This window comes from Megalobrama amblycephala, linkage group LG7 (assembly GCF_018812025.1).
Source record: "Megalobrama amblycephala isolate DHTTF-2021 linkage group LG7, ASM1881202v1, whole genome shotgun sequence".
Classification (NCBI taxonomy): domain Eukaryota; kingdom Metazoa; phylum Chordata; class Actinopteri; order Cypriniformes; family Xenocyprididae; genus Megalobrama; species Megalobrama amblycephala.
Genome location: NC_063050.1, coordinates 32772609 through 32797476, shown reverse-complemented (window position 1 = coordinate 32797476; position 24868 = coordinate 32772609). Strand labels below are relative to the sequence as shown.

The 24868-nt window shown below is 35.5% G+C and overlaps 1 protein-coding gene across 1 annotated transcript in view; it reads left to right on the top strand.

Moving 5' to 3' along the window:
• Positions 1 to 24467, top strand: part of dachc (dachshund c) — an 82159-nt gene extending 57692 nt beyond the window's left edge. Inside the window, exons 5-11 of the mRNA XM_048197116.1 lie at positions 343 to 478; positions 1667 to 1801; positions 12536 to 12681; positions 12789 to 12936; positions 18005 to 18148; positions 19777 to 19845; positions 23582 to 24467. Of these exons, the coding sequence (XP_048053073.1) occupies positions 343 to 478; positions 1667 to 1801; positions 12536 to 12681; positions 12789 to 12936; positions 18005 to 18148; positions 19777 to 19845; positions 23582 to 23619 (816 nt within the window). The 3' untranslated portion in view covers positions 23620 to 24467. The remainder of the gene's footprint in view (positions 1 to 342; positions 479 to 1666; positions 1802 to 12535; positions 12682 to 12788; positions 12937 to 18004; positions 18149 to 19776; positions 19846 to 23581) is intronic.
• The last annotated feature ends 401 nt before the right edge of the window (positions 24468 to 24868 follow it).

Below are 24868 nucleotides of genomic sequence, written 5' to 3'. Positions count from 1 at the left end.
CTCTGGGGATTTTGCTGTGTACTCGTTCTATCAGTCATAACGAAATTTTAGGAAATATGAAATGCGGGACAAAACGTGATTTTTTTTTCCTTAAGTCGGGGACTTTTCGGGGACTTTTTTTTTTAGTGGAACACAGCGAAAAAGCAGAAGGGGAGAATTGGGACAAAAATTTGCCTGATTATCTTGTAGTGTGTAGGTGCCTTTACTCAGTGTACTATTTACCATTGAGAACAGTATATGAAATGTCACAACAGAGAAAGTTCTTCTGCAATGATTTAGCATTTATTATGGTCTTATAAAATATTACAGATTATGGTGACTAATGTGTGTGTTCACCATCAGGAGCGAGTTCCAGACAGCCCGTCACCCGTACCCTCTTTGGATGATGGCCGCAGGTCAGCTAGCCACTTATCCTCCAGACAGAGCAGCAGCGTGTCCAGCTCTCCTGCCCACACAGAGAGCTCTTCTGACCGGCCACGTACGTCTGACTGACCACATTTTGTTTTATTTCTCTGTGTCTTGTTACAAAGTCTACATTGCATATACAGTCAATTCAAGATTTTAGTTGTCATCAGTGTCATGTTTGCTGTAATAATATGTATACTTTTACATTTTTATTTTTTCTCTGTATATGGCAGAAACCAAACATACTAATTTAGCACCACTGAGTTTGGTCCCTGAGCACTTAGCACTATGCTCTTACGATAATGTGAAACTGCACATATAACCTTACAAATGTGCTTTTAGAATTAAGAATAAGGTGATATCACAGAATCTACTAAAAGCAAAGCCATCAGAGCTGTTCATGTGCATTGCTTTAACCGGAACTAAAACTATGCAATTACAGATAATGCTGTCTACTTTTTTCAGTCTGTCATCAGACGCATTAAAAATATTACCCAAGATATCAGATATCAGTGGTGTGATATAATTTGGGACAGAATATGTGTTTTAAATCCTAGGTTCAACTCTTGTAATCATTTTTACGCTTTTTGAAATTGCTTTTATAATATTATTTACTTGACTTTTTGTTAAAAAGCTTGTTCAGTACCAGATCAGTACAGTACAGTACAGACTTAATGTTCACATCTTGATATAAGTGAATCTTTCATTATTGAATTAAAACATCATACTCTACCGTTCAAACATTTGGGGTTCGCAAGATTTTTTAGTGTTTTTGAAAAAGGAGTCTGATGCTGACTAAGGCTGCATTTATTTGACCAAAGACACAGTAAAAACTTTTTAATATATTTTAAAATATAATTTATTTCTGTGATGGCAAAGCTGAATTTTCAGCATCATTAGTCTTCAGTGTCACATGATCCTTCAGAAATCTTTCTAATATGCTGATTTAGTGATCAAGAAACATTTCTTATATGATTATAAATGTTGGAAACGGTTTCATATTTTTGTGGAAATCTTTTGGAGCATTAAAAATGTCTTAACTGTCACTGTTGATCAATATAATGTGTCCTTGCAAAATAAAAGTGTTATTTTCTTTCTTTAAAAAAATACCCCCCAAATTTTGAATGGTAATGTACATATTTTTATACTTACTATATGAATTTATACCTACTATATGAGTACACTGGGCTTCAAGGATCAGTCTTTGTATTTACGTTCTTTGTTTGTAAAATCTGTTTATATGCCCCTCCTTTCCCTTTAGATTTACATCAGAATGGTCTTTCTCTTGGCCACGCCTTGTTAGGCCTGTCTCCAAGTGCACCACCAGGACCAAAAGAGGGGGATCTGGCAACCCATGACACAGGCCTTGAAACAAAGAGGGCTTCTACAGAAAAAGGTTAGATGCTAGTATTGAATTATGTGTTGAATACCATTTGCAAGTGAAAGCCATTCTACAAGAAACTTTTATTAAATTATATCAAGACGTAACTGCACTTACGCAGTTTCAAACATTATCTTTTGCCTAATAAATCAGGCCCGTAAATATGGCTTATAAGCTGTTTATTTAAAAAAAGTATTAAGAAGGTGCCTTCTGTCTGATACTGGTTAACAGCACAGATCATCACATTGTTTAAACAGTAAAAAAGTGCTTATCTCAGATGCAAAAACAAGTTCATTACAGTACAGTTCAACAAGGTCAAAAAGTTTAGCAGTGACTGCACTTTTACCATTCTTCTAATGCAAAAAAAAAAAAAACATGTTTTGAATTACATAACAAAAAAGTCATGGAAAATGCAAGCATTTTTCCTAAACAGATTTGAAATTATCTAATATTTTTCCTTCAGCTTAGCAGATCATTTATCAGCAATGGTTTAGATTGACTGCAGGAAATGATTGCTGATCCTGCTGATGTGTCAATTAATACTCAGTGTATTTCATTTCTGTTCATATGTGAATCTTGATGTGCATATTCTGAGAAATCAATGAATACTCTCACTCACAATTCTGTGAAAATTATCCATAGAGGTAGAAATTGCACGGTAGTGGAGCTGAATTAGTTAGCGATTTGCAGAGCGTGAAGTAATGAGCAGGACCCCCCCTCTCTTTCCAACCAACTCTCTTACCCTGGCCCTCCTGGAGGTGTAATTTTCCTAATAACCTCCCAGAACCCTTGTTTGGTTTTTGCGTTTGAAGGCTTTCATTAGGCTAATGAGGACTTTGCAAGGACGAGTAGTCAGCACAATTTCCTCATTGTGCCGTGGAGAGAAGACAGTGCACCCAAAATCAGAAAAGGCGGCTTTAGAGTGACTGGAAACACAGCCTTTTGGGATTTGGTGAAATCGTGGAAATCACACAGGTGCTAAAAGCCTGTATCAATTTTTTCATATTTCAAAGGATTTCTAGCACATGATGACATTGATGTGCTGACACTGATGATGAGGTAAACTGTGACCAAAGAGGTTTATGTAGACTACCTCTCAAAAGTTTGGGGTCAATACAGTTTTTGTTGTGAAAGAAATTAATACATTTATTCAGCAAGAATGCATTAAATTGATCAAAAGTGACATGTTCAATTTCAGATAAATGCTGTTTAGTTAACTTTCTATTCACCAAAGAATCCTGAAAAAAGTATTATGGTTTCTACAAAAATATTAAGCAGCACAAATGTTAATAAAAAATTAACAGCAACACTGATAGTGATAATGATAAGAAATGGTTCTTGAGCACCAAATCGGCATATTAGAATGATTTCTGAAGGATCATGTGACACTGAAGACTGGAGTAATGATGCTGAAAATTCAGCTTTGACATCACAGGAATGAATGTGGAAATAAAAAAAGTTTTTTTTATTGTAATAATAGTTCACAATATTACTATTTTACTGTATTTTTGATTTAATAAATGCAGCCTTGATGAGAGAATTATTTTAAAAACGTGAAAATCTTACTGACCCCAAACTCTTGAAAGTAATATCTGTATATCTGGTGAAAGATATACAGTTATTAATATCATCAATAATACTACTGATTGAAATGTTTGTTAATGAGTTTTTTTTTTAATTAATGATATGTGTATGATGATGTTAACTGAATGATTGTAATTAAAACATACTGATAGCAATAATATGACAAGACAAAAAGCAAGACGCATTTACAATGGCTTATAATGACTAAATAAAAAAAAAAATATATATATATATATATTTTCATCAAATGTCAAAACTATGACTAAAGCAAAAAAACATTGTAAAAATTAACACTAACCATTTGAACTGCCATGCATATCAATGACAGTTGTTTGGCTGGCACAGGACTTGAAGAGTTCAGATGCAAAAACCTCTAAGTCCTTGTTTTTTTTTTGTTTTTTTACCAGGCTCCTATGTTTAGGTTCAGCAATTTCACTTTAAAGGGATAGTTCACCCAAAAATGAAAATTTGATGTTTATCTGCTTACCCCCAGCGCATCCAAGATGTAGGTGACTTTGTTTCTTCAGTAGAACACAATTGATGATTTTTAACTGCAACTGCTGCCATCTGTCAGTGGTATAATGCAAGTCAGCGGGAACTTGGACTATAAGAGTAAATAAAACACGACAGACAAATCCAAATTAAACCCTGCGGCTCGTGACGACACATTGATGTCTTAAGACACGACACATTGATGTCTTAAGACACGAAACGATCGGTTTGTGAGAGAAACCGAACAGTATTTATATCATTTTTTTACCTCTAATACACCACTATGTCCAACTGCATTCATCACTCGATTCGTGAGGTCTGATCGTGCTCTGACAACGGCAGTGATGTCTCGCGCATATGCTTCAATGAGTGCTAGACATCACTGCCGTTGTCAGAGCGCGATCAGACCTCACGAATCGTGATAGTCTTATAGTCTCTTATAGTCCAAGTTCCCGCTGACTTGCATTATACCACTGACAGACGGCAGCGGTTGCAGTTAAAAATCTTCATTTGTGTTCTACTGAAGAAACAAAGACACCTACATCTTGGATGCCCTGGGGGTAAGCAGATAAACATAAAATTTTCATTTTTGGGTGAACTATCCCTTTAATGGCAATGAAAAGGTTATTATTCAGTTATTAAAATGCCTTATTTTAAAAAAATGTCTTTAGTCAATTGATTGGCATTTAACAAATTTGACTGCGTGTGTGTGTGTGTGTGTGTGTTTTTTTTGTTCGTTTGTTTTTTGCAAAAACCTCTAAGTCCGCCTCTTTGGACAAGAAGACTTTTTTTTGTTTACTTGCAAAATCCTGTCATTGCACTGTAACGATGGATAAAACATAATAAAAACTTGCAGCTCGGCAATTGAAAGTCAGCTCATAAACACGCCATCATTCATCTTGAAATCATATGATTCGATTCACATCTTCCGATTGGTCCTTCTGTGGACTTAAAGGCTTTTGCTAACAAAGGGAAGTGGCGTTTAGCGGTGTCTGCCAACAAACCGGTATTTCTGAATGGCCTGACACTGGGATTTAGCGGATTTGAAGCGGAAGTATTTGATGAACGTATACTATGTGCGGAGAGCATTCGCTCGATATCATTATCTCATTTTTAACGGAGGTGCCATTCAGCTGCTTTTGCATGTGAACTCTTCATTTTGTTTTCCCTGAATTCACAGTTACTTTAGAATGTCTGTCAGTGCGGAAAGATGCTTTTTGGAATGGCTTCTGTATGGGTTCCAGCAGCAGGGAGTAATAGATTAGGTTATAATGTAGGGGGAAATACATATCACATTTGGTTAGTTTTTATTTCAGTCTGAAAGCATAATGATGTTTTGGTCTTGTTCTTAGGAGAATGAACTACATCAAAATGGTATCATGACATTAAATATGACCATGGAATTCATGCAAAATTATGAAACGTGTCATTTTAAGTCGGGTCAAACGCTTCTTGAAATGTACAGGCTTTTAACTGATATTTTTCATTTGTGTTTAAAAATACATTTTACGGAAGGCTGCATAAATTTGAACAGCTAAAGGATGAATTCACTTCTGAATTAAAATTTCCTGATAATTTACTCATTTACTCAGTTTCAGTGCAGCTTCAAAGTGCTCTTCACAATCCCAGATGAGGAATAAGGGTCTTATCTAGTGAAACGATCTCTCATTTTCTTTTCTACTTTTTAACCACAAATGCTTGTCTTGCACTGCTCTGCGATCCGCACACATGATGTAATCACGTTACAAGGTCATGCGTGACGTAGGCAGAAGTACCGATCCAGTGTCTACAAAGTGAATGCGCAAAGATTAAGCTAAACACCCTTTATAAAAAAAAGGAAAAGCAATGATATCAGATGATTTTGAAGTTGGAGGAGAAAATTAGTTTTTCGCCTTACGAGTGGTACTTCTGCCTGCGTCATGTGTGACTTTTCAATGCGTGGCGCATCGCAGAGCTGTGCAAGATGAGCATTTGGGGTTAAATGTATGTAAAGTATGTAAAATGGCAGATTGTTTCACTAGATAAGACCCTTATTCCTCATCTGGGATCACGTAGAGCCCTTTTGAAGCTACACTGAAACTGCAATTTGGACCTTCCACCCAGTGAACCCCACTGAAGTCCACTAAATGGAGAAGAATCCTGGAATGTTTCCTCAAAAACCTTAATTTCTTTTCGACTGAAGAAAGAAAGACATGAACATCTTGGATGACATGGGGGTGAGTAAATTATCAGGAAATTTTAATTCAGAAATGAACTAATCCTTTAAACTTAGTGTCATTAAAACTATGTCCTGTCCTTTAACTAGTTTTGATTTTGAAGTTAGCCCCTTGGCACAATTTCAGTCCTGCTGAGCTCTTGTGAAGTTTTTTATGCATGCTTATTTTATGAAACTTCAAAAATCAATGGCTCCCCCTTTGTAGAACGTCATTCTAGACTCTCAGTCACTGCCAGGACACCTTTACTAGTCACTAGACTGAAGGATAACTTCCACCTTCATGTTCCTGAAATTAATCTTTAGGGGCAGCGCTGAAAGTGTGAAGATCAGAAGTTGTATCTCTTCTTTATGGCTTGTCAAAGACAGAGGAGTTCAAAGACGATTCCTTTATCCATCTCAGAGCTTTTCAACCTTCATTCACTCTCCGCTCGCTCTCTTATGCTGACTGTGGAGGACTTTTGCAGTGGACGCAGGAGTTCATTAGCCCAGGGAATCCAAAACAAGAGGTGACCTTGGTTGAGGAGATGCATTTATGATCTAACAGGCTGCCAGGATTTTTTTGCTGGAAAGCAAGTGCACAAACCATAATAATTCAATGGAGGATCAATCAGATTTGAAGGCAAAGAGAGAGATGGAGAAGAGAAAACAGAGTAGTGCTAACTCAGCACTGATTGTACCTCCGGGGCACCGTAGTTCAGCGGCATGGCCCAAGCTTCCTCCCGCTGAGTGCTCCGGCGGCCGACACTAATCACATTCCAGCAAACACCATGCTTTTAGGTACCCTCGAGGAGAGGAGAGGAGAGGGAGGGAGGAAGACAGGGAAAGAGAGGGAGATCGGCAGTGAGGGGAGCTGACAGTGAGCGAGAGCCAGCCGAAGCGGGAGACCGATTGTTTTCCCTCTTTGAAACACCTTGAATGTGACAGAGGCATCTCTCTTCTGCCAAGATGTGAAGATCAGATAGTGTGAGATTAAGATGCTTTGGTCAGCTAAGTGAATCCGCAGAGATAAGGGAGGGGTGAGTAAATCTAATCAGACCTTATCAGGCGCAGGGGAAGGTGAGATTTTGAACACCTACTTGTTTAAATGGATCCTGAGTTATATATACTTTAAATACAGTACGGGCAAAGAGCTGGGCTGAGCTTTTTAATGCATTTTTTAAAGCGAAGGACATTCAAGAACAAAAAAAGAAGAGATGCTTTGGATTTTTGAGGTTAAATTATGAAAATGGGGCATACAGAAAGAAATAGATACAGGGAAAACAATGGACCGAACGAAAGACTGGGAAAGAGAAAGATTTTGAGGTTGAGTTCATGAACTTCAATACATCTGCTTAAAGGATTAGTTCACTTTAAAATGAAAATTACCACAAGATTTACTCACCCTCAAGCCATCCTAGGTGTATATGACTTTCTTCTTTCTGATGAACACAATCAGAGTTATATTCCTGATGCATCCTAGCTTTGGCAGTGAACGGGACCAATGAGTTTGAAGCTCAAGAAAGTGCATCCATTCATCAGAAATGTACTCCACACTGCTCCAGGGGGTTAATAAAGGCCTTCTGAAGCGAAGAAAAGCGTTTGTGTAAGAAAAATATCCATATTAAACAAGTAAAATATCTAGCTTCCGCCAGACCGCCTTCTGTATTAACTTACGAAGAAAGTGTAACGCTTCTCGCAGTTCAAAACGCTTACTCTATGTCCTACATCTGGCAGAAGCTAGATATTTTACTTTATAACTTGTTAAATATGGATATTTTTCCATTGCTTTCCTTCAGAAGGCCTTTATTAAACCCCTGGAGCCGTTTATGATGGCTGGATGCACTTTCTTGAGCTTCATACTTGCTCCCGTTCACTGCCATAAAGCTTGGATGTGTCAGATTAATATAACTCCGATTGTGTTCAACAGAAAGAAGAAAGTCATATATACCTATATGGCTTGAGCGTGAGTAAAGCTTGGGGTAATTTTCATTTTAAATTGAACTAATCCTTTAATATATCTGAGACATCATCTAAAGCATGGCTGTGTATGGCCTCACCACACCGGCTCAATCGGATCAGACCCAAAAAGATTTTGTCATGTTTAATGATATTAAAATGATGAAAGAAATTAAGTATACATTAAATTGTTGAAAAGTAACTTTTACAAAAAAAAAAAAAAATCTATTTCAAATAAATGCTGTTCCTCTATTCATTCTAATACTTTCTATTAGTCAAAAAATCCTTAAAAAAAATCATAGTTTTTACAAAAATATTAAGCAACACTAGACTGTGTAAACCCAGCCTGATCGCCCGGCAACTCAGTCTGGAAACCCGTACATTCATTTCTACTGCTTCTGTTACACTTTTGCGGGAACCAATCACAGACTGGCTTATCCACCTTGCTCGCTATTGGCGAGTATAACACGATGACGATAGAGAAGCGACGGCAAGCACGACCATCAATCCAATTCCTTTTAACCTCTCAACGATGCTGAATGACTTCTTTAGTTTAGCAAACAAATCGCTCGAGTGGGTGTAAATATCATTCACTTTCATGTTTTTTTTGCACAACCTGCAAAAATCGCTCGATGCCATTGCTGCTTCTGCAAACCGCTGATCAATGCTACAAACCAATACAAACTAAACCTGTCTGGAGTTTTCGCGTCGCTCTGCAAAGTACGTCACCCGGATCGTTGATCTGATTGGTTGAAGGACTATCCAAATGCGTGAATAATGCTCATTGATCACGCTTTTTGTGCAGTAGAAAATACATACAGACTCCCCAGACCAATGTTCAATTTTAAATTGAGCTTGGTCTGGTGATAGCCAGACAAAAGCAACACATCACTGATAATACATTTCAATATCTTAGACACAGATTAAGAATTTGTTCCTACATATTTGTCCATGTTTCATTAATTAATTCCTTCAGTTTACTTAAATTATGGCCACAATGTACTGAATTAGCACAAAATGGCCACGATTTACTTAACATGAGGGGAAAATTAATAAATCATGGGAACACTTTTAATTTGTGGCCACATTTATGTTTTTTTTTTTTAATTTAATTTTTTAATGTATTTTGCAGTGCTCTGTATATTTGAGTGAACTATTTCTTTATCTGGTCTGAAATTCTAGTCTGGAGGGGAAAACAATGGAATTGTTATTTACTCTCACATCCAGGCAGTTCACATGATAATGCCATAGAATGGTGCAGTGAAATAATTAAAGGTACAATCCCTCTGGAGAAACCTGCAGTTAAGTGCTTTGGTCAAGGGAACAATGGCGATTGCACATGCCTTGCTCTTTGGTGGGATCACCAGCAACTTTTCAAGCTGAGCATTAACTCTTACATCACACCACAACAAATGTATTAAACAAAAACTTTTATTACAGTGTAGAATGTCCAGCTGACTATGTAGTCAGTCTACTGATGTAGTTAGGCAGCCCTAGTGATTTTGAAGTTTTTCTTTTGAAGCAGTCTTGCTGATTTATAAGACAACTGTTACAGCAGTACAATCATTTTGAACTTCCATGCCCTACCCTACAGTATATAATTGTAATGCCAACGCCATATGGCAGTTCAGTATGCTAATAGATCAGCTGTGTTAGAACAGAAAGTCACCTTTCTCTGGCTTCCCTGCTGACATTTTTATTAGCATACACAGGGCTGGTTATTACCACTACAGAACTATGGATACCTGCATAAACCCCATGCTTTAATACAGCCCTACAAAACGAACAGAGCCCATCTGGTCTCACTGTGCAAATGTATTAAAACAGCTTTGATAGGTACAATAGTGCCTTAGGCTGAAGAAATATGTCTAATAGTTTTAATTTATTTTACTGGAGAAAACCTGCATGGTGTAGAAATGAAAAATTAAAAATCTTTGTTATTTACATTGGTAACTATCATTGCACTAAAAAATATTATCTAAAAATGCCATCTTAATTAACTGGTTTTATTCAAGTCAAAAATATAATTTAACTTCACTGAATCAACCTAAATACATAAATTTATATCAACAATTTTTTGTTGTTTTTGTTGTTGTTTATAATATTTTAGGTTAAATATTCTATAAATGTTCTTTATTTAAGTTAAAGACCTTCTGTCCACTATTCATGAAATAAAATTCTACTGTACCTCATCTTGCACATTTGTCATGATTTGGAATTACATGTGTTAAAAATTATGGCAGTAGCTATTTACATTACATTACATGTTCATGCCAGTTATGAATAGCAACAAATAGCATCTTGTTTACAATAAGTGCAAATTGTGCTAAATGCTCTTCACACTAAAATATACAAAATACACTAAAATACACTGCTGTTCAAACGTTTGGGGTCAGTAAGATTTTTTTTTAAAGAACTTAATTTTATTCAGCAAAGATGAAAAGATGAACTTACTATTAATCAAAGAAGCATGGAAAAGTGTATTATGGTATCCTCATGCTGCACAGAAATGCTTGAGCATTGAATCACACTTTATATCAAAAATAAGTACTTATTGTATTTCATATTGCAAAACACTTGCTGCTATTGAGGTGGGATACAGGCAAGGTTAGGCACAGGTTTTGTGGCATGGGTAGGTTTAAGGGTGGGTTAAGGGGTAAGTGAAGGGTCAACAGAGTGTAATTGTATTTGTAGTTACAGAAATTAATTACATGCAGGTATTTTTTAAAATATAAGTACAATATAAAAATATAAAATCATGTATGTACACAATAAGTGCATTGTATCAACTGATTAATTTAAATGTTATTACATAGTTAAAGACACAAAGTGGATTTCTGAAAGATCATATTTGAATAAATTACATTTTAATATATATTACAATAGAACTGTTATTTTAAACTGTGATAATATTTCACAATTATATTGCTATTTTTTTCAGCATTTTTGATCAAAGCATGCTGCACAAAAGCATCTTCGACCCCAAACTTTTGAATGATAGTGTAGAAATAACATACTATTTGTACTAAAGTAAAAAATATCTAAGCAATGATGGGCAGAGGTAGTGAAAATAGGCAAGGTTGGCTGTTTGCTCAGTGTAAATAGACACTGCCAACTATTTGTTGGTACTAATACAGCAAAGTTCATATAAATGATGTTGTACTGAATTTTAGACAATAATTTTCCACCAAATTAAGATAAAAATTAAATTATTAAATGGTGTGTGATTCATAAAGATTAGACTAAGGCTCATTAAAGATTAAGATGATATTGTTGAAGTGGCAGAGATGAGAGGAGGAGTAAGATGAAATTGTTCGATCGAGACACTCTGGTGTTTCTGTTAGTTCTGGAGGCCCCATACATTAGCAAACTCTTTGAAGTGAGTGACAATGACAAGATCAAGGCTTCAGCCTGATCAAAAACAACATTTCTTGGTGCTCTGTATCTTAAAACCTCTTCCTGTGCTTTAAGTGCTAGTCTTTGGTGGGTATTTTTTTTTCATTCTAAACCTTTTGATGACATGGGTTGTTGAGTAAGGACTCATTGTAATGGAGAAGTTTTACAATATTGTCTCAAGGCATACACAGGAAAAAGTTTGTATGCTAAATACATTTTATGAGAATCCTTTACATCTCAGCAGTCCTAGGATCCAAATGAAACCATTTTTATATTATTAACCGATATTATTAAAGACACAGGGCTGCTCTTGAATCATCAGTTTTATGTTACAGACATATTTTAAGCCTTATGAATGCCATAATACATCTGTGTTTAAAACCTTAGAACAGATGTAGAGCCGTTAGAGCAGGAATATCTGTTTCGGCTTAAGTTAAATGAGATTTACTTCCCTTTAGACCACAAAACCGAACCAGAACCAGTGTGTAGTGTCTTATTGAAACTAAGTTGATTTGACTAAAGACATCACTTTTTCTCAGCAAATGAATTGGCTGACATTTGGAGTCCATTAGAAACAAAGTAACACTGATGGGTACCGACCTTGAATCATTATGACACTAGTATTCTGTCCTCAAGACTCATGGCTTAAACACTGAACACTGATATGAAGATGTGGGGGATTTCACAGTTCTTCTGCAAAAGAAGTATGAGTCTAAAACAGTAATATTGTGAAATATTATTGCATTTTTTTATATATTTTAAAATATAATGTATTCCTTTGATGTAAAAGCTGATTTTCACCCTCCATTATTCCTTCAGTCTTCTTCAGTGTCACATGATCCATCAGAAATCATTCTAATTTGCTGATTTGGTGCTCAAGAAACATTTCTCATTATTATGTGGAATACTGATCTTCATTATAAATGTCTTTAGTCACATTTATGTCAATTCGTCCTTGTTGAATAAAAGTATTAATTTAAAAAAATCTTACTGACCCCAAACTTGAACAGTAGTGTAAATAATAAAAAATGTTTTTAAAGTTTTATTTATTTTCTTTTTAATAAAAACTTTAAAAAAGTTATTGCTAAAAAAAATAGTTACTAATGTGCTATGTTCTCTTGTGATAGAAGAGAATGTCCTTTGCACCCCCACGTCCCGAGACAGCTATGAGAGAGTGTCTCATTCCGGGCCGACATTACCCCCAGGATTCCCTGCTCCGCTGCTCTTCCCTGAGGGCCTGTCCTCCATAGAAACCCTCCTCACCAACATACAGGTATGTAAAGCTTTATAAAAATATGTATTTCAGTAGTTTGAAAAAAAGGAAAGATTCTCCCCGCTAAATGTAAATCTCAAATCTCAAGCCTATTTTCTCTTTTCCAGGGTCTGTTAAAGGTGGCTATTGATAATGCGCGGACGCAGGAGAAGCAGGTGCAGCTGGAGCGCACAGAGCTGAAGATGGAGCTGTACAGGGAGAGAGAACTACGTGAGACGCTGGAGAGGCAGCTCTGCGTCGAGCAGAAAAACAGAGGTGAATAGATGATCTGAGACAAGTCTGCAGACAATGCTCTGCTAAAGAAGTGGGTTTTTGTGCAGAATCCTGGTTAGGACAGGTCTTTGTCACCAAGGTGTCTATTCTGTTCATCTTCATCTGGAAAATGTCATTTTTAAAACCTTTGCTCATCTACAATACAGTGCTAAATGTCTAATTTCAGATGTTCAGATGCCAATTTAGGAATAGTTCACCAAAAATACTTATACATGGTTTATTTTGTCACACATACCTTGACAAAGGCTTTTTGCTGAAACGTTGGTAAATAAACTATTCGCAAGTTGAGTGTGCGGTCATATATTTTTTATATACATTTGAATTCATCTCTCCTGACTGGCACCTCAGACGGTAGTGCATTTGTTTCCTTTTTCTATTATTTTGTCACTTTGACAGTCATGGTCACTGTGAACTATTGTTACACTGCAAGAGCCATGTAAAATTATACTTCTATGTTCCAACAGCATACAAGTTTGGATTGATATGAGGGTGAACAATGATTCACTTTTGGGTGAACTGTCTCTTTAAGATTTAAAATATTAGTCTATGACATGTTGCAGATTTTTTTTGGTCACACATTAGTTGTCTTCAACTACTATTCATTTACATAAAAAAAAAAAAAAAATGTTAGGTACAATGTAATTGTTTTTATGTTGTATTGCAAAACATACGGGCACGGGTGGTTAGACACAGGTTTGGTGTTATGGTTAGGTTTAAGTGTGGGTTAAGAGTAAGTGAAGGGTCAACAGTGTAATTATAGATGTAATTACAGAAATTAAAAACATGTATGTACACAGTGCACTGTATCAAATGATTAATTTAAATGTTAGTACATAGTAGTTAAAGACGCTTAATATAAAGTGAGACATTTTTTATTTAAACTAAAAAAAAAACTTTTATTTTTCAGATCTATTTAAGAAAAAAATAAAAATACAATTATACATGCAATCACAAAGTTTGTGTAAAACTCATAAAAAATCATAAAAAAAGTTTCAAGGTTGACATATTTCCTGTAACTACGGAAGAGGATTAGGGCCAAGCAATAATAAAAAAATAAAACCATCTCGAGGTTAAAGTTATTAAATTTCGAGAAAAAAGTCTAAATAAAATGTTGAGAATAAACTCATTAAATTACGAGAAAAAACGTGTTAAATTTCGAGAAAAAAGTCGAGATAAAATGTTGAGAATAAACTCATTAAATTACGAGAAAAAACGTGTTAAATTTCGAGAAAAAAGTCGAGATAAAATGTTGAGAATAAAGTCATTAAATTACGAGAAAAAAGTCGTTAAATTACGAGAACAAATTAAATTACGAATTTGTTCTCATAATTTAACGACTTTTTTCTCGTAATTTAATGCCTTTATTCTCAACATTTTATCACGACTTTTTTCTCATAATTTAACGAATTTGTTCTCAACATTTTATCTCGACTTTTTTTCTTGAAATTTAACGAATTTTTTCTCGTAATTTAATGTTTATTCTCAACATTTTATTTGGACTTTTTTCTCGAAATTTAATGAGTTTTTTCTCGAAATTTAACAACTTTAATCTTGAGATGGTTTTATGTTTTTTTATTATTGCTTGGCCCTAATCCTTTTCTGTATGTAACAGATAATTTAACAGATTATCAGATTAATAAGTGATAGCCATTTTATGACAAAGCAAAGTTAGTACAGATTGTACCATGTCATGTAATGTGACTCTGCAAATGTAATATTTATCAGTTAATAATTCATGATATTTGAAGGAAAAATATTTTTAAAATTAAAAAAAAAAAAAAAAAAAAAAAATTGTGTGCATTCACATCTATTTAGGGTGTAAGGAAATATGTTACAACTTTTTACTTGTAACTCTCTTATAAATGTTTTCCAAACAATATGAAACATGAATACAGAGAGTGCATTTCTTTATAAAAAAAAAAGAAAAAAGAAAAATGGTACATGCTTTGTCCTTTTCTTTTATCATGGACACTCAGTCAGTGTTTGCTGGATGTTTGTGCAAAAGAGAACACAATGCATACAACATACAAGTGCTATCAGCAAGTTCTCATGTGCATCATGCGTGACTGATGATTGACAAGACATCTGCAAGATAAGCTGTTGTGAAGTTGTAGTGATTCTGTGCTTTCACAGTTGAAATCGTATGCGTTTTATAAGAAAAGCTCATCTTCAGTTACATGTAATGTTGTCTGCCCACATCACAAAAACAAGTAAAACAGGTTCTCAAATTTAACTGTCCTGCACTTGATCTTTCATATCACGTTTACTAACAAATAAATTTACTCTCAATTTAATCTCTTAATCTTCTGTTCTCCAGAATGTACACACAATCGTAGTCTAAATAAGTCAGAAACCTCAGAGGCAGCCATCATAAAATGGCGGAATCATTAAAAAAGGTGACAGGGCAACATGCACCATTAATGAATGTTGTTTAATTAGAGAGCCCCTCATCTCGTATTCTCCTGTCGCCCTCATTGTGCTCCAGCTAGTCATGTTACTGCAAATTCAGCACTTTCTTCAACCACACACACACTAACAAACACATATAGAGACACAGAGAATTACCCTTTGTAATTACAAGTACATATTATGATATTAGTGTGAATGATTTATTATCAGCGTAAACAGAATTGCTGTGTTAATATTCGCCACATCACATTTGATGAGGATAATGATTCTCCTGCATAATTCATCAAATCAACTGGCTCCTCCATTAGTGCGAGATGTCTTTATACTGCAGCCAGTTAACTTTGAGTCTGTTTCTGTTTATATCCAGTGGTCAGAGGAAAGATTAAGAAGAAGAAGAAGGTTGGTCCTTCTTGATCACTCAAAGAGGAAAGGCTCACAGCTATCGGACAGAAAGCGTTTTTTTCCCCTCCCGTTTTTTTTTTTTTTTTCTGCTGACTGTGCCGTCTGAATTAAGCTCTTACTGCAAACTGGAAAATTAACATGTTCCACTGGGCTCCAGCCTAGTTTCACATTAGATGTGCATTATATCAGACACAGTATTTAGTGAAAGGCTGAATAAGGGCATGTGGAACAGCTTTTCATGGTTTGCTATAATTACTGTTTGCTGTGATGTGGGATTTGATGTAATAATTTTTCTATTATCCAGTGGCATAAAGTTTTTCCAAAGTCATTTTTCAAGTTTAATGTCAAGTCAAGTGTAATATTTTACAGCAGGTATATAAGATATAGCAGATGTTTACTATGAAACACAATACCAAAAAATATTATGGTCAATATTTTTTAAAATGCTTTTTTAAAAATGAAATTATGATTTCATTCATCAAGAATGCATTCAACTGATCAAAAGTGACAGTAAAGAGTAATGTTACAAAAGATTTCTATTTCAAATAAATAATAGTGAAATGTGTCATCACAGGTATAAAATACATTTTAAAATGTATTAAAATAATAATAATAATAATAATAATAATAATAATAAAACAGTTCTGTCATGGCGACTCTCTGAGTGTTTGGCATGGTAATGGATATGACAATGGTGATATGTTTGGCTTTGGCGGAATAGATCTGCTATGCTGCTGCTGTTATTGCTGCTTCAGAGTAAGTAAGGAACTTGCTACTGCCAACATACACAACACGCTGCTGTAAGCAAGTAAGACATGCTGCTGCTGCACAGTAGCATACATGAATTACCCCCAGCAGATCTATACAGGTGGAGCTGGGGAAGGTGGAGGGTTTCTGAAAGCGTGCTGCAAATTGCTTAAGCAAATGCTGAACAAGTATTTGAAAGTTGAGCAGCAAGCTCATTGGCTACTGATACAGCAGGAATCAATCAGCTGTGCCCTATAGATAATCATGTGATCGCAAGCAGTTAAAGGAGACCTATTTTGCAAAATTCACTTTTACATGATGTTTGAACATAAACGTGTGTCGGCAGTGTGTGTAAACAACCACCCTATAATGGTAAAAATCCATGCATTCTTTTTTTTAAATTCCCATAAATCATAAGCAGTGTCTCAGAATAAGTAAAGTCACAATGCACAAGCCCTGCCCATGACTGTTGATGGACTCTGCCCTATTAGCATAGACCCCACCCAGAGTGAGCTGTACAAAGTCCGCCATGTTTATCTCCTCGCCAGAGCATTTAACAGCAGCATTCAAGGAAGAAATGTATTCTTATTAAAGCTATTAAAGTTATTCAGTCAAGAGCAGTGAGTGATTTTCTGTTTTTCTTTTGATGTTTGATTCATATTAACATCATGTACAGGTACTGCATATTACACTGTTTTCACTTCAATATACAGATCTAATATACATATGCGATTTCTTTAGTTGCCGTTTACGTTCACAGACATAACCGACTGTGTTTTTGTGAACTTTATGTGTTTTTATATAACATTTGTTTATTTGACAGTTTAAGTGCAATAAGACGGATATGTGCGCTCTGAGAACATCAGAAGTTTAGACTGATATGGCTTTAAAACGCATGGAGATAATAAACTTTCGTGATGATGAAGAACTGCAAAGTCACATGAGCATGACAGTGATAGAGACGATAATCAAAACCAAACAGATGTTTTGTTAGTTTTTAGCAGAGTATCCGAGGCACAAGTTGTACAGGCTCTGCCCTCTTCTGGAAAGCGTGTGGGGAGCAGCAGCTCGTTTGCATTTAAAAATGTATGCATGAAAACAGCATGTTTTTCCTTCCACTCAAAAATGGGCATTTACAACATGGTATAATAAATTATATGTGGGGTATTTTGAGCTGAAACTTCACAGATACATTCTGGGGATACCTGAGACTTATTGCATCTTGTAAAAAGGGACATAATAGCTCCCCTATAAGGATATCAGCCTGCGCCATCTAGAGTTTCATGACAGAACTTTGTGTTTATTTTAAATTCCAAGAATATTTCACAGTATTACTTTGTTTACTGCATTTCTGATTAAAAAAATACAGCCTTGGTGAGCATAATGCTTCTTTCAAAAACATTTAAAAAATTTTACAGATCCAAAACTTTTGAACAGTAGTGCATTCCTATCAAGAACACTATTATTTAATTTTTCCCTGTGCTTTTCTTAGCACTCATCCAGAAGCGGCTGAAGAAAGAGAAGAAGACCAAGAGAAAATTGCAGGAGGCTCTGGAGGTCGAGTCTAAGAGAAGAGACCAGGCTGAGCAGACGCTGCAGCGGACGGCCTCCAGTGAGAGATCACCTACTCAAAACGGTTAGAATGCACATCTGCTAAAATGCTAATGATTAAATCAATATTGTACAGAATTTTTTTCTTCATGTTGAAATGAAATCCTTATGGTGTCACTGCCACTTAAAAAGTCATGACCACACAACCAAGACTGAAAAGAATACACTGTAAAATCTAATTAGTTAGCCTTACTTAAAAAAAAAGCATGCAAACCAATAGCCTTAAAAAAACTAAGTGAAATAGCTATAGTATGTAGCATTGATGAATGCTTAGTGTAGTTCACATACACAAGAGTTAAATAACTAAAAAAGAATTGTAGAGAGTACTTGATCATTTACTTTAGATTTACTAGCTATTCAGAATTATTATTTTCAAAAACTAAATTTCAAGTGAAATATACTATGCTGACTTCCAGAGTGCATTGCGGCATGAATAAATTAAGCAATTGCTTTGTTTTACTATTATTTGGCTTTATTTCCCAATTGTATTTGTCTTGTGTGTAGTAACACAACAAAGACAGCAAATTATTTTGTAATGGTCAAAGTCTTATTAAAATTTATGTAATTGTTAGATCTGGATTATATCAACCCAATTAAAAGTTCGATGTTTCACTAGGTGTTTATGACAAGTGCAATACAATTTTAATAGATCACAATTCTACATGAAAAGAAGACTGTGATTTCTTGTTGCATCACTGCATCAACTGGAAGAGAAGGGAATTCTAGTAATATAAATGAAGTTCCAAGTGCCCAGACAAACATGGAACACTAATCACCATAATGGTGACTTCAAACTAAAGCATTTCTAGAAATCAATTCATGACATCGGTTTATGTGATATTCTCTCAACATTTTCAGTTGTATTGTTAACTCAACATTCAAGATGACTTTGGAGAATTAGTGAAGGCAACTAAGCAGAAAATAACAGCAGAAGTGGAGGAAATTAATGAAAAGTTAAAAATTGACCCACCTCAAAAACTCTTTTTTTGCTTGACAAAATGGTACTCAAACCAGTCAAATATTCTTGAGTAACAAAGGCATAGTATGCAAAAAGTACTAGATTTTTGCAATTAAGTTCAACAAACTGTTGCACATTAAGTAAATGTAACGGTAATCTGTTCCCTGTTTCGGTTTGCCTGAGTTCTATTTGCTAGTTACTGTCACTGATTATGTTGATAATTACTGATTACACACCTGTTTCAGTTTCCGTTGATTAGACTCCCTTGTGTATTTAAGCTTTACGTTTTTTGTTGTTGATTGCCATCTTTGTATTACGGTATTTGGTTGTTTATTATATTTCCTGTGTTTCTCTTATGTGTTCCATATTGGATTTATTAGACTGTTTGTTTCTTGGATTCTCCTGCATCGTGGGAATTGTACAACCACCCCTGACAGTGAAGTTAGCTAAAAAGTGTTAGTTAAAACACCTGTTGATGGTTGTTTTACAGGGTGAGATGTAACACAATTGTTTTAAGCACTTTACATTGGATAAATAGCATAAGGTATAGGCATTAAAGAAAATGGTGTTAAAATTATTCCAGATCTTCTCTGTCTGCCACATCATCATGTCAAGTACAAATGCTGCTATGACAGCAGTATTCTAAACTTTAAAATGTGTTTTACTTGTACTGATAACTGTTTTCATGTTAACAGACCCTCCTCAACATGAAATGGAGACAAACCATAACAGCATCAAAACAGACACTGACAGAACAATACAAGGTACAGATGTCTGAATGGACAATTAATCTGTCCATGTTTTGTTGTATTGTTCCTTTATGGATCTACAAACCCGATTCCAAAAAAGTTGGGACACTGTACAAATTGTGAATAAAAACAGAATGTAATGATGTGGAAGTTTCGATTTTCAATATTTTATTCAGCATACAACATAGATGACATATCAAATGTTTAAACTGAGAAAATATATCATTTTATGGGAAAAATAAGTTGATTTTAAATTTCATGACATCAACACATCTCAAAAAAGTTGGGACAAGGCCATGTTTACCACTGTGTGGCATCCCCTCTTCTTTTTATAACAGTCTGCAAATGTCTGGGGACTGAGGAGACAAGTTGCTCAAGTTTAGGAATAGGAATGTTCCATTCTTGTCTAATACAGGCTTCTAGTTGCTCAACTGTCTTAGGTCTTCTTTGTCGCATCTTCCTCTTTATGATGCACCAAATGTTTTCTATGGGTGAAAGATCTGGACTGCAGGCTGGCCATTTCAGTACCCGGATCCTTCTTCTACAAAGCCATGATGTTGTAATTGATGCAGTATGTGGTCTGGCATTGTCATGTTGGAAAATGCAAGGTCTTCCCTGAAAGAGACGGCGTCTGGATGGGAGCATATGTTGTTCTAGAACTTGGATATACCTTTCAGCATTGATGGTGCCTTTCCAGATGTGTAAGCTGCCCATGCCACATGCACTCATGCAACCCCATACCATCAGAGATGCAGGCTTCTGAACTGAGCGCTGATAACAACTTGGGTTGTCCTTGTCCTCTTTAGTCCGGATGACATGGCGTCCCAGTTTTCCAAAAAGAACTTCAAATTTTGATTCGTCTGACCACAGAACCGTTTTCCACTTTGCCACAGTCCATTTTAAATGAGCCTTGGCCCAGAGAAAATGCCTGCGCTTCTGGATCATGTTTAGATATGGCTTCTTTTTTGACCTATAGAGTTTTAGCCAGCAACGGCGAATGGCACGGTGGATTGTGTTCACTGATAATGTTTTCTGGAAGTATTCCTGAGCCCATGTTATGATTTCCATTACAGTAGCATTCCTGTATGTGATGCAGTGCCGTCTAAGGGCCCAAAGATCACGGGCATCCAGTATGGTTTTCCTGCCTTGACCCTTACGCACAGAGATTGTTCCAGATTCTCTGAATCTTTGGATGATATTATGCACTGTAGATGATGATAACTTCAAACTCTTTGCAATTTTTCTCTGAGAAACTCCTTTCTGATATTGCTCCACTATTTTTCGCCACAGCATTGGGTGAAATGGTGATCCTCTGCCCTTCTTGACTTCTGAGAGACACTGCCACTCTGAGAGGCTCTTTTTATACCCAATCATGTTGCCAATTGACCTAATAAGATGCAAATTGGTCCTCCAGCTGTTCCTTATATGTACATTTAACTTTTCCGGCCTCTTATTGCTACCTGTCCCAACTTTTTTTGGAATGTGTAGCTCTCATGAAATCCAAAATGAGTCAATATTTGGCATGACATTTCAAAATGTCTCACTTTCAACATTTGATATGTTATCTATATTCTATTGTGAATAAAATATAAGTTTATGAGATTTGTAAATTATTGCATTCCTTTTTTATTCACAATTTGTAGTGTCCCAACTTTTTTGGAATCAGGTTTGTATATTTAAATGTCTTTTTCTCTTGTAATGTTCAGTATGGATAGAAACCGAACACGTCTTCCATCTCTCCTTCTTATATACAGGTGCATCTCAATAAATTAGAATATCATGAAAAAGTTATTTTTGTTTTCTGTAATTTAATTCAAAAAGTAAAACTTAAATATATTCTAGATTTATTAGACAAAGTAAAATATTTCCAGATTTTTTTGTTTTCATTTTGATGATTACAGCTTGCTGCTCATCAAAATAAAAATAAAAAAATCAGTATCTTAAATTATTAGAATATTTAATTTCAAGTTCTATTAAATTACCATTCTCAGGGTATAAATACTGGGTTTAGGTCAGTAAACCCAACAGCAGTCATGGGGAAATCTGCTGACTTGACAGTTGTCCAGAAGACGATCATCAAGACCCTCTACAATGAGGGTAAGCCATAGAGGGTCATTGCTGAAAGAGCTGGCTGTTCACAGAGTGCTGTGCCAAAGCATATTCATGGAAAGTTGACTGGAAGGAAAAAGTGTGGTAGGAAAATGTGTACAAGTGAAAGGAATGACCACAGGCTTGAGAAGATTGTCAGGCGAAGCCGATTTAAGAACTTAGGAGAGCTTCAAAAGGAGTGGACTGAAGCTGGAGTCAGTGCATCAAGAGCCACCACACACAGATGTCTTCAGGAAATGGGCTACAACTGTCACATTCCATGAACCAAGCCACTTCTGAACCAAAGACAACATCAGAAGCGTCTTACCTGGGCTAAGGAGAAAAAGAACTGGACTGTTGCTCAGTGGTCCAAAGTCCACTTTTCAGATTAAATTAAATTTTGCATTTCATTTGGAAATCAAAGTCCCAGAGTCTGGAGGAAGAGGGGAGAGGCACAGAAACCATGTTGCTTGAAGTCCAGTGTGAAGTTTCCACAGTCAGTGATGATTTGGGCTGCCATGTCATCTGCTGGTGTTGGTCCACTGTGTTTTCTGAAGTCCACAGTCATCTACCATAAATTTTAGAGCACTTCATGCTTCCTTCTGCTGACAACCTTTATGGAGATGCTGATTTCATTTTCCAGCAGGATTTGGCACCTACCCACACTGCCAAAGGTACCAAAAGCTGGTTCAATGACCATGGTGTTACTGTGCTTGATTAGCCAGCAAACTCGCCTGATCTGAACCCCATTGAGAATCTATGCAGTATTGTCAAGAAGAAGATGAGAGACACGAGACCCAACAATGCAGATGACCTGAAGGCTGCTATCAAAGCAATCTGGGCTTCCATTACACCTGAGCAGTACCACAGGCTGATTGCCTCCATCCCATGCCACATTGATGCAGTAATTCATGCAAAAGGAGGCCCTACCAAGTTTGAGTGCATAGAAATGAACATACTTTTCAGAAGCCTGACATTTCTGTTTAAAATATCCTTTTTTTATTGATCTTATGAAGTACTCATATCAAATCATCACAATTAAAAGAACCAAAGACTTAAAGTATGTGTGCACTGAATTTATTTAATACATGAGTTTCACAATTTGAGTTGACTTACTGAAATAAATGAACTTTTCCACGACATTCTAATTTATTGAGATGCACCTATATATATATATATATATATATATATATATATATATATATATATATATATATATATATATATATATATATATATATAAAAATATATCACACAAGCCTTTGTTAGAATATTAAACATTTAAAACATTGAATGTAAAATGAAATTAAATGCCACTGACGCAAAAAGGAAAGAAAGACTAAAGACAGAAAGAGGAGCAGTAATTAATGGTCCCTTAATTGTCCTCATGAAAAATTTGCATGGGCATAATTTACATAATCTATGTGTTGTAATTAATCTTTCAAAGGGTTTGCTTTCTCTTTTCGTCTTGGTTGAGAGGAAAGGGAGGGAAGGGCTCTTTTTTGTTTTCTTTGACATTTATTCAAATACTGCATCTTCTCCTTTAACAATCCTTTCATCTCCCTCTCAGTCCGCACGTTAGAACATTATGGATTTGTCTGTTCATGATATGCTGCTTGTGACATCAGCCAAGCTTCATTCATACCATTGTTTTTGTCCACAGATGGAAGGCTCTTTCTGAAGTCCACAATGATGTACTGAAGAACGAAGACAAGGAGTAAATGCATTCATACTGTATAGAAGAGACTGTAGTCAATTGCCTGGTAAATAATGTCTGCAATTCTGCTGGAGGACTGATGGAAGACAATGAGGCAATTTTATAGGCTGTTGTCAGTGTGTTACAGCTCAAGGACTTGACAAGATTATTATGGCCATCGAAAGTCAGCATTCAGTAGAATGAAGCGTGAGCCAAGCTATCGTCATCAGATGGCCGAGAAGAAAATGGTATCACAATGCACACCTGGTTGGATAACCAGGGACTTTTCGCAACACTGAGACATTAAAAACATTTTATAAAGCATTTAAATCTGCCTGACTACACTGACAGATGAAATATTTAAATCAGACTTTGCCATTTAATGCCCTTCTATCATTTCACGTTTTAAGTCAATTTCAAAGCATCATTTCCTGAAGGGAGGTGTCTGAAGAAAGATTTCAATTTATTTAGTTATTTATCAAATATAGACACTGCATTTAAATGTGTATTGTGTATCTGTCTGTTATTTCAAAAAGAAAGTATAGCTGTCCAGATTTTTTTTTTTTTTTTGGTCATTGTTGTAAAAGGGATCATAGCAGAAATGTCTCAAAATTCATCAAATATGTACATAAAAGTGTAGACATGCTACTGTGCATTGTACGCTGTAGATTTAGAAAATCAATACAAACGTTTTTAATAAGATCTCTTGTATCTAAGTTATTTTTTGTTCAGTTGCCGTTTATTATCCTACCCGACATGGAGAGCATGCTGGCATGTCGTTACTTCTGTCCTGTCCATCTGGAATACAATAAAGATTTTTCCCACATGCTTTACAAGGGAGACGTTTCAAAAACTGACTGACTGATACTTGTTTTGTGTGACTTCTACAGCAACACAAAATCAAAGTAGTCAAATGCAAATAGATTGACGTCTACCCTACCGCTCTTGTTTTTGTTTACCACTGGTAAAGCATGCAACATTGTTGTTTTGTTTATTATTTATTTTAATTTTTATTTATTTTTTAAATCTATTTTACTCTTGATTTATTTTATTTTACTTCCAAGACATAAAGACACTCTTGTTCTAGTTGACATCTGGTAAAAATTCACAATGCCTCATTATCGTATTTTTTTTCTCTTTTTTTTTTTTTTTACTTTTTTATTTATTTTATTTTATTTTCAATACATAAAGACATTCTTGTTCACAACTGGTAAAAGTTTGCAATGTTTTTTTTTTTTTTTTTTTGTTATTTTA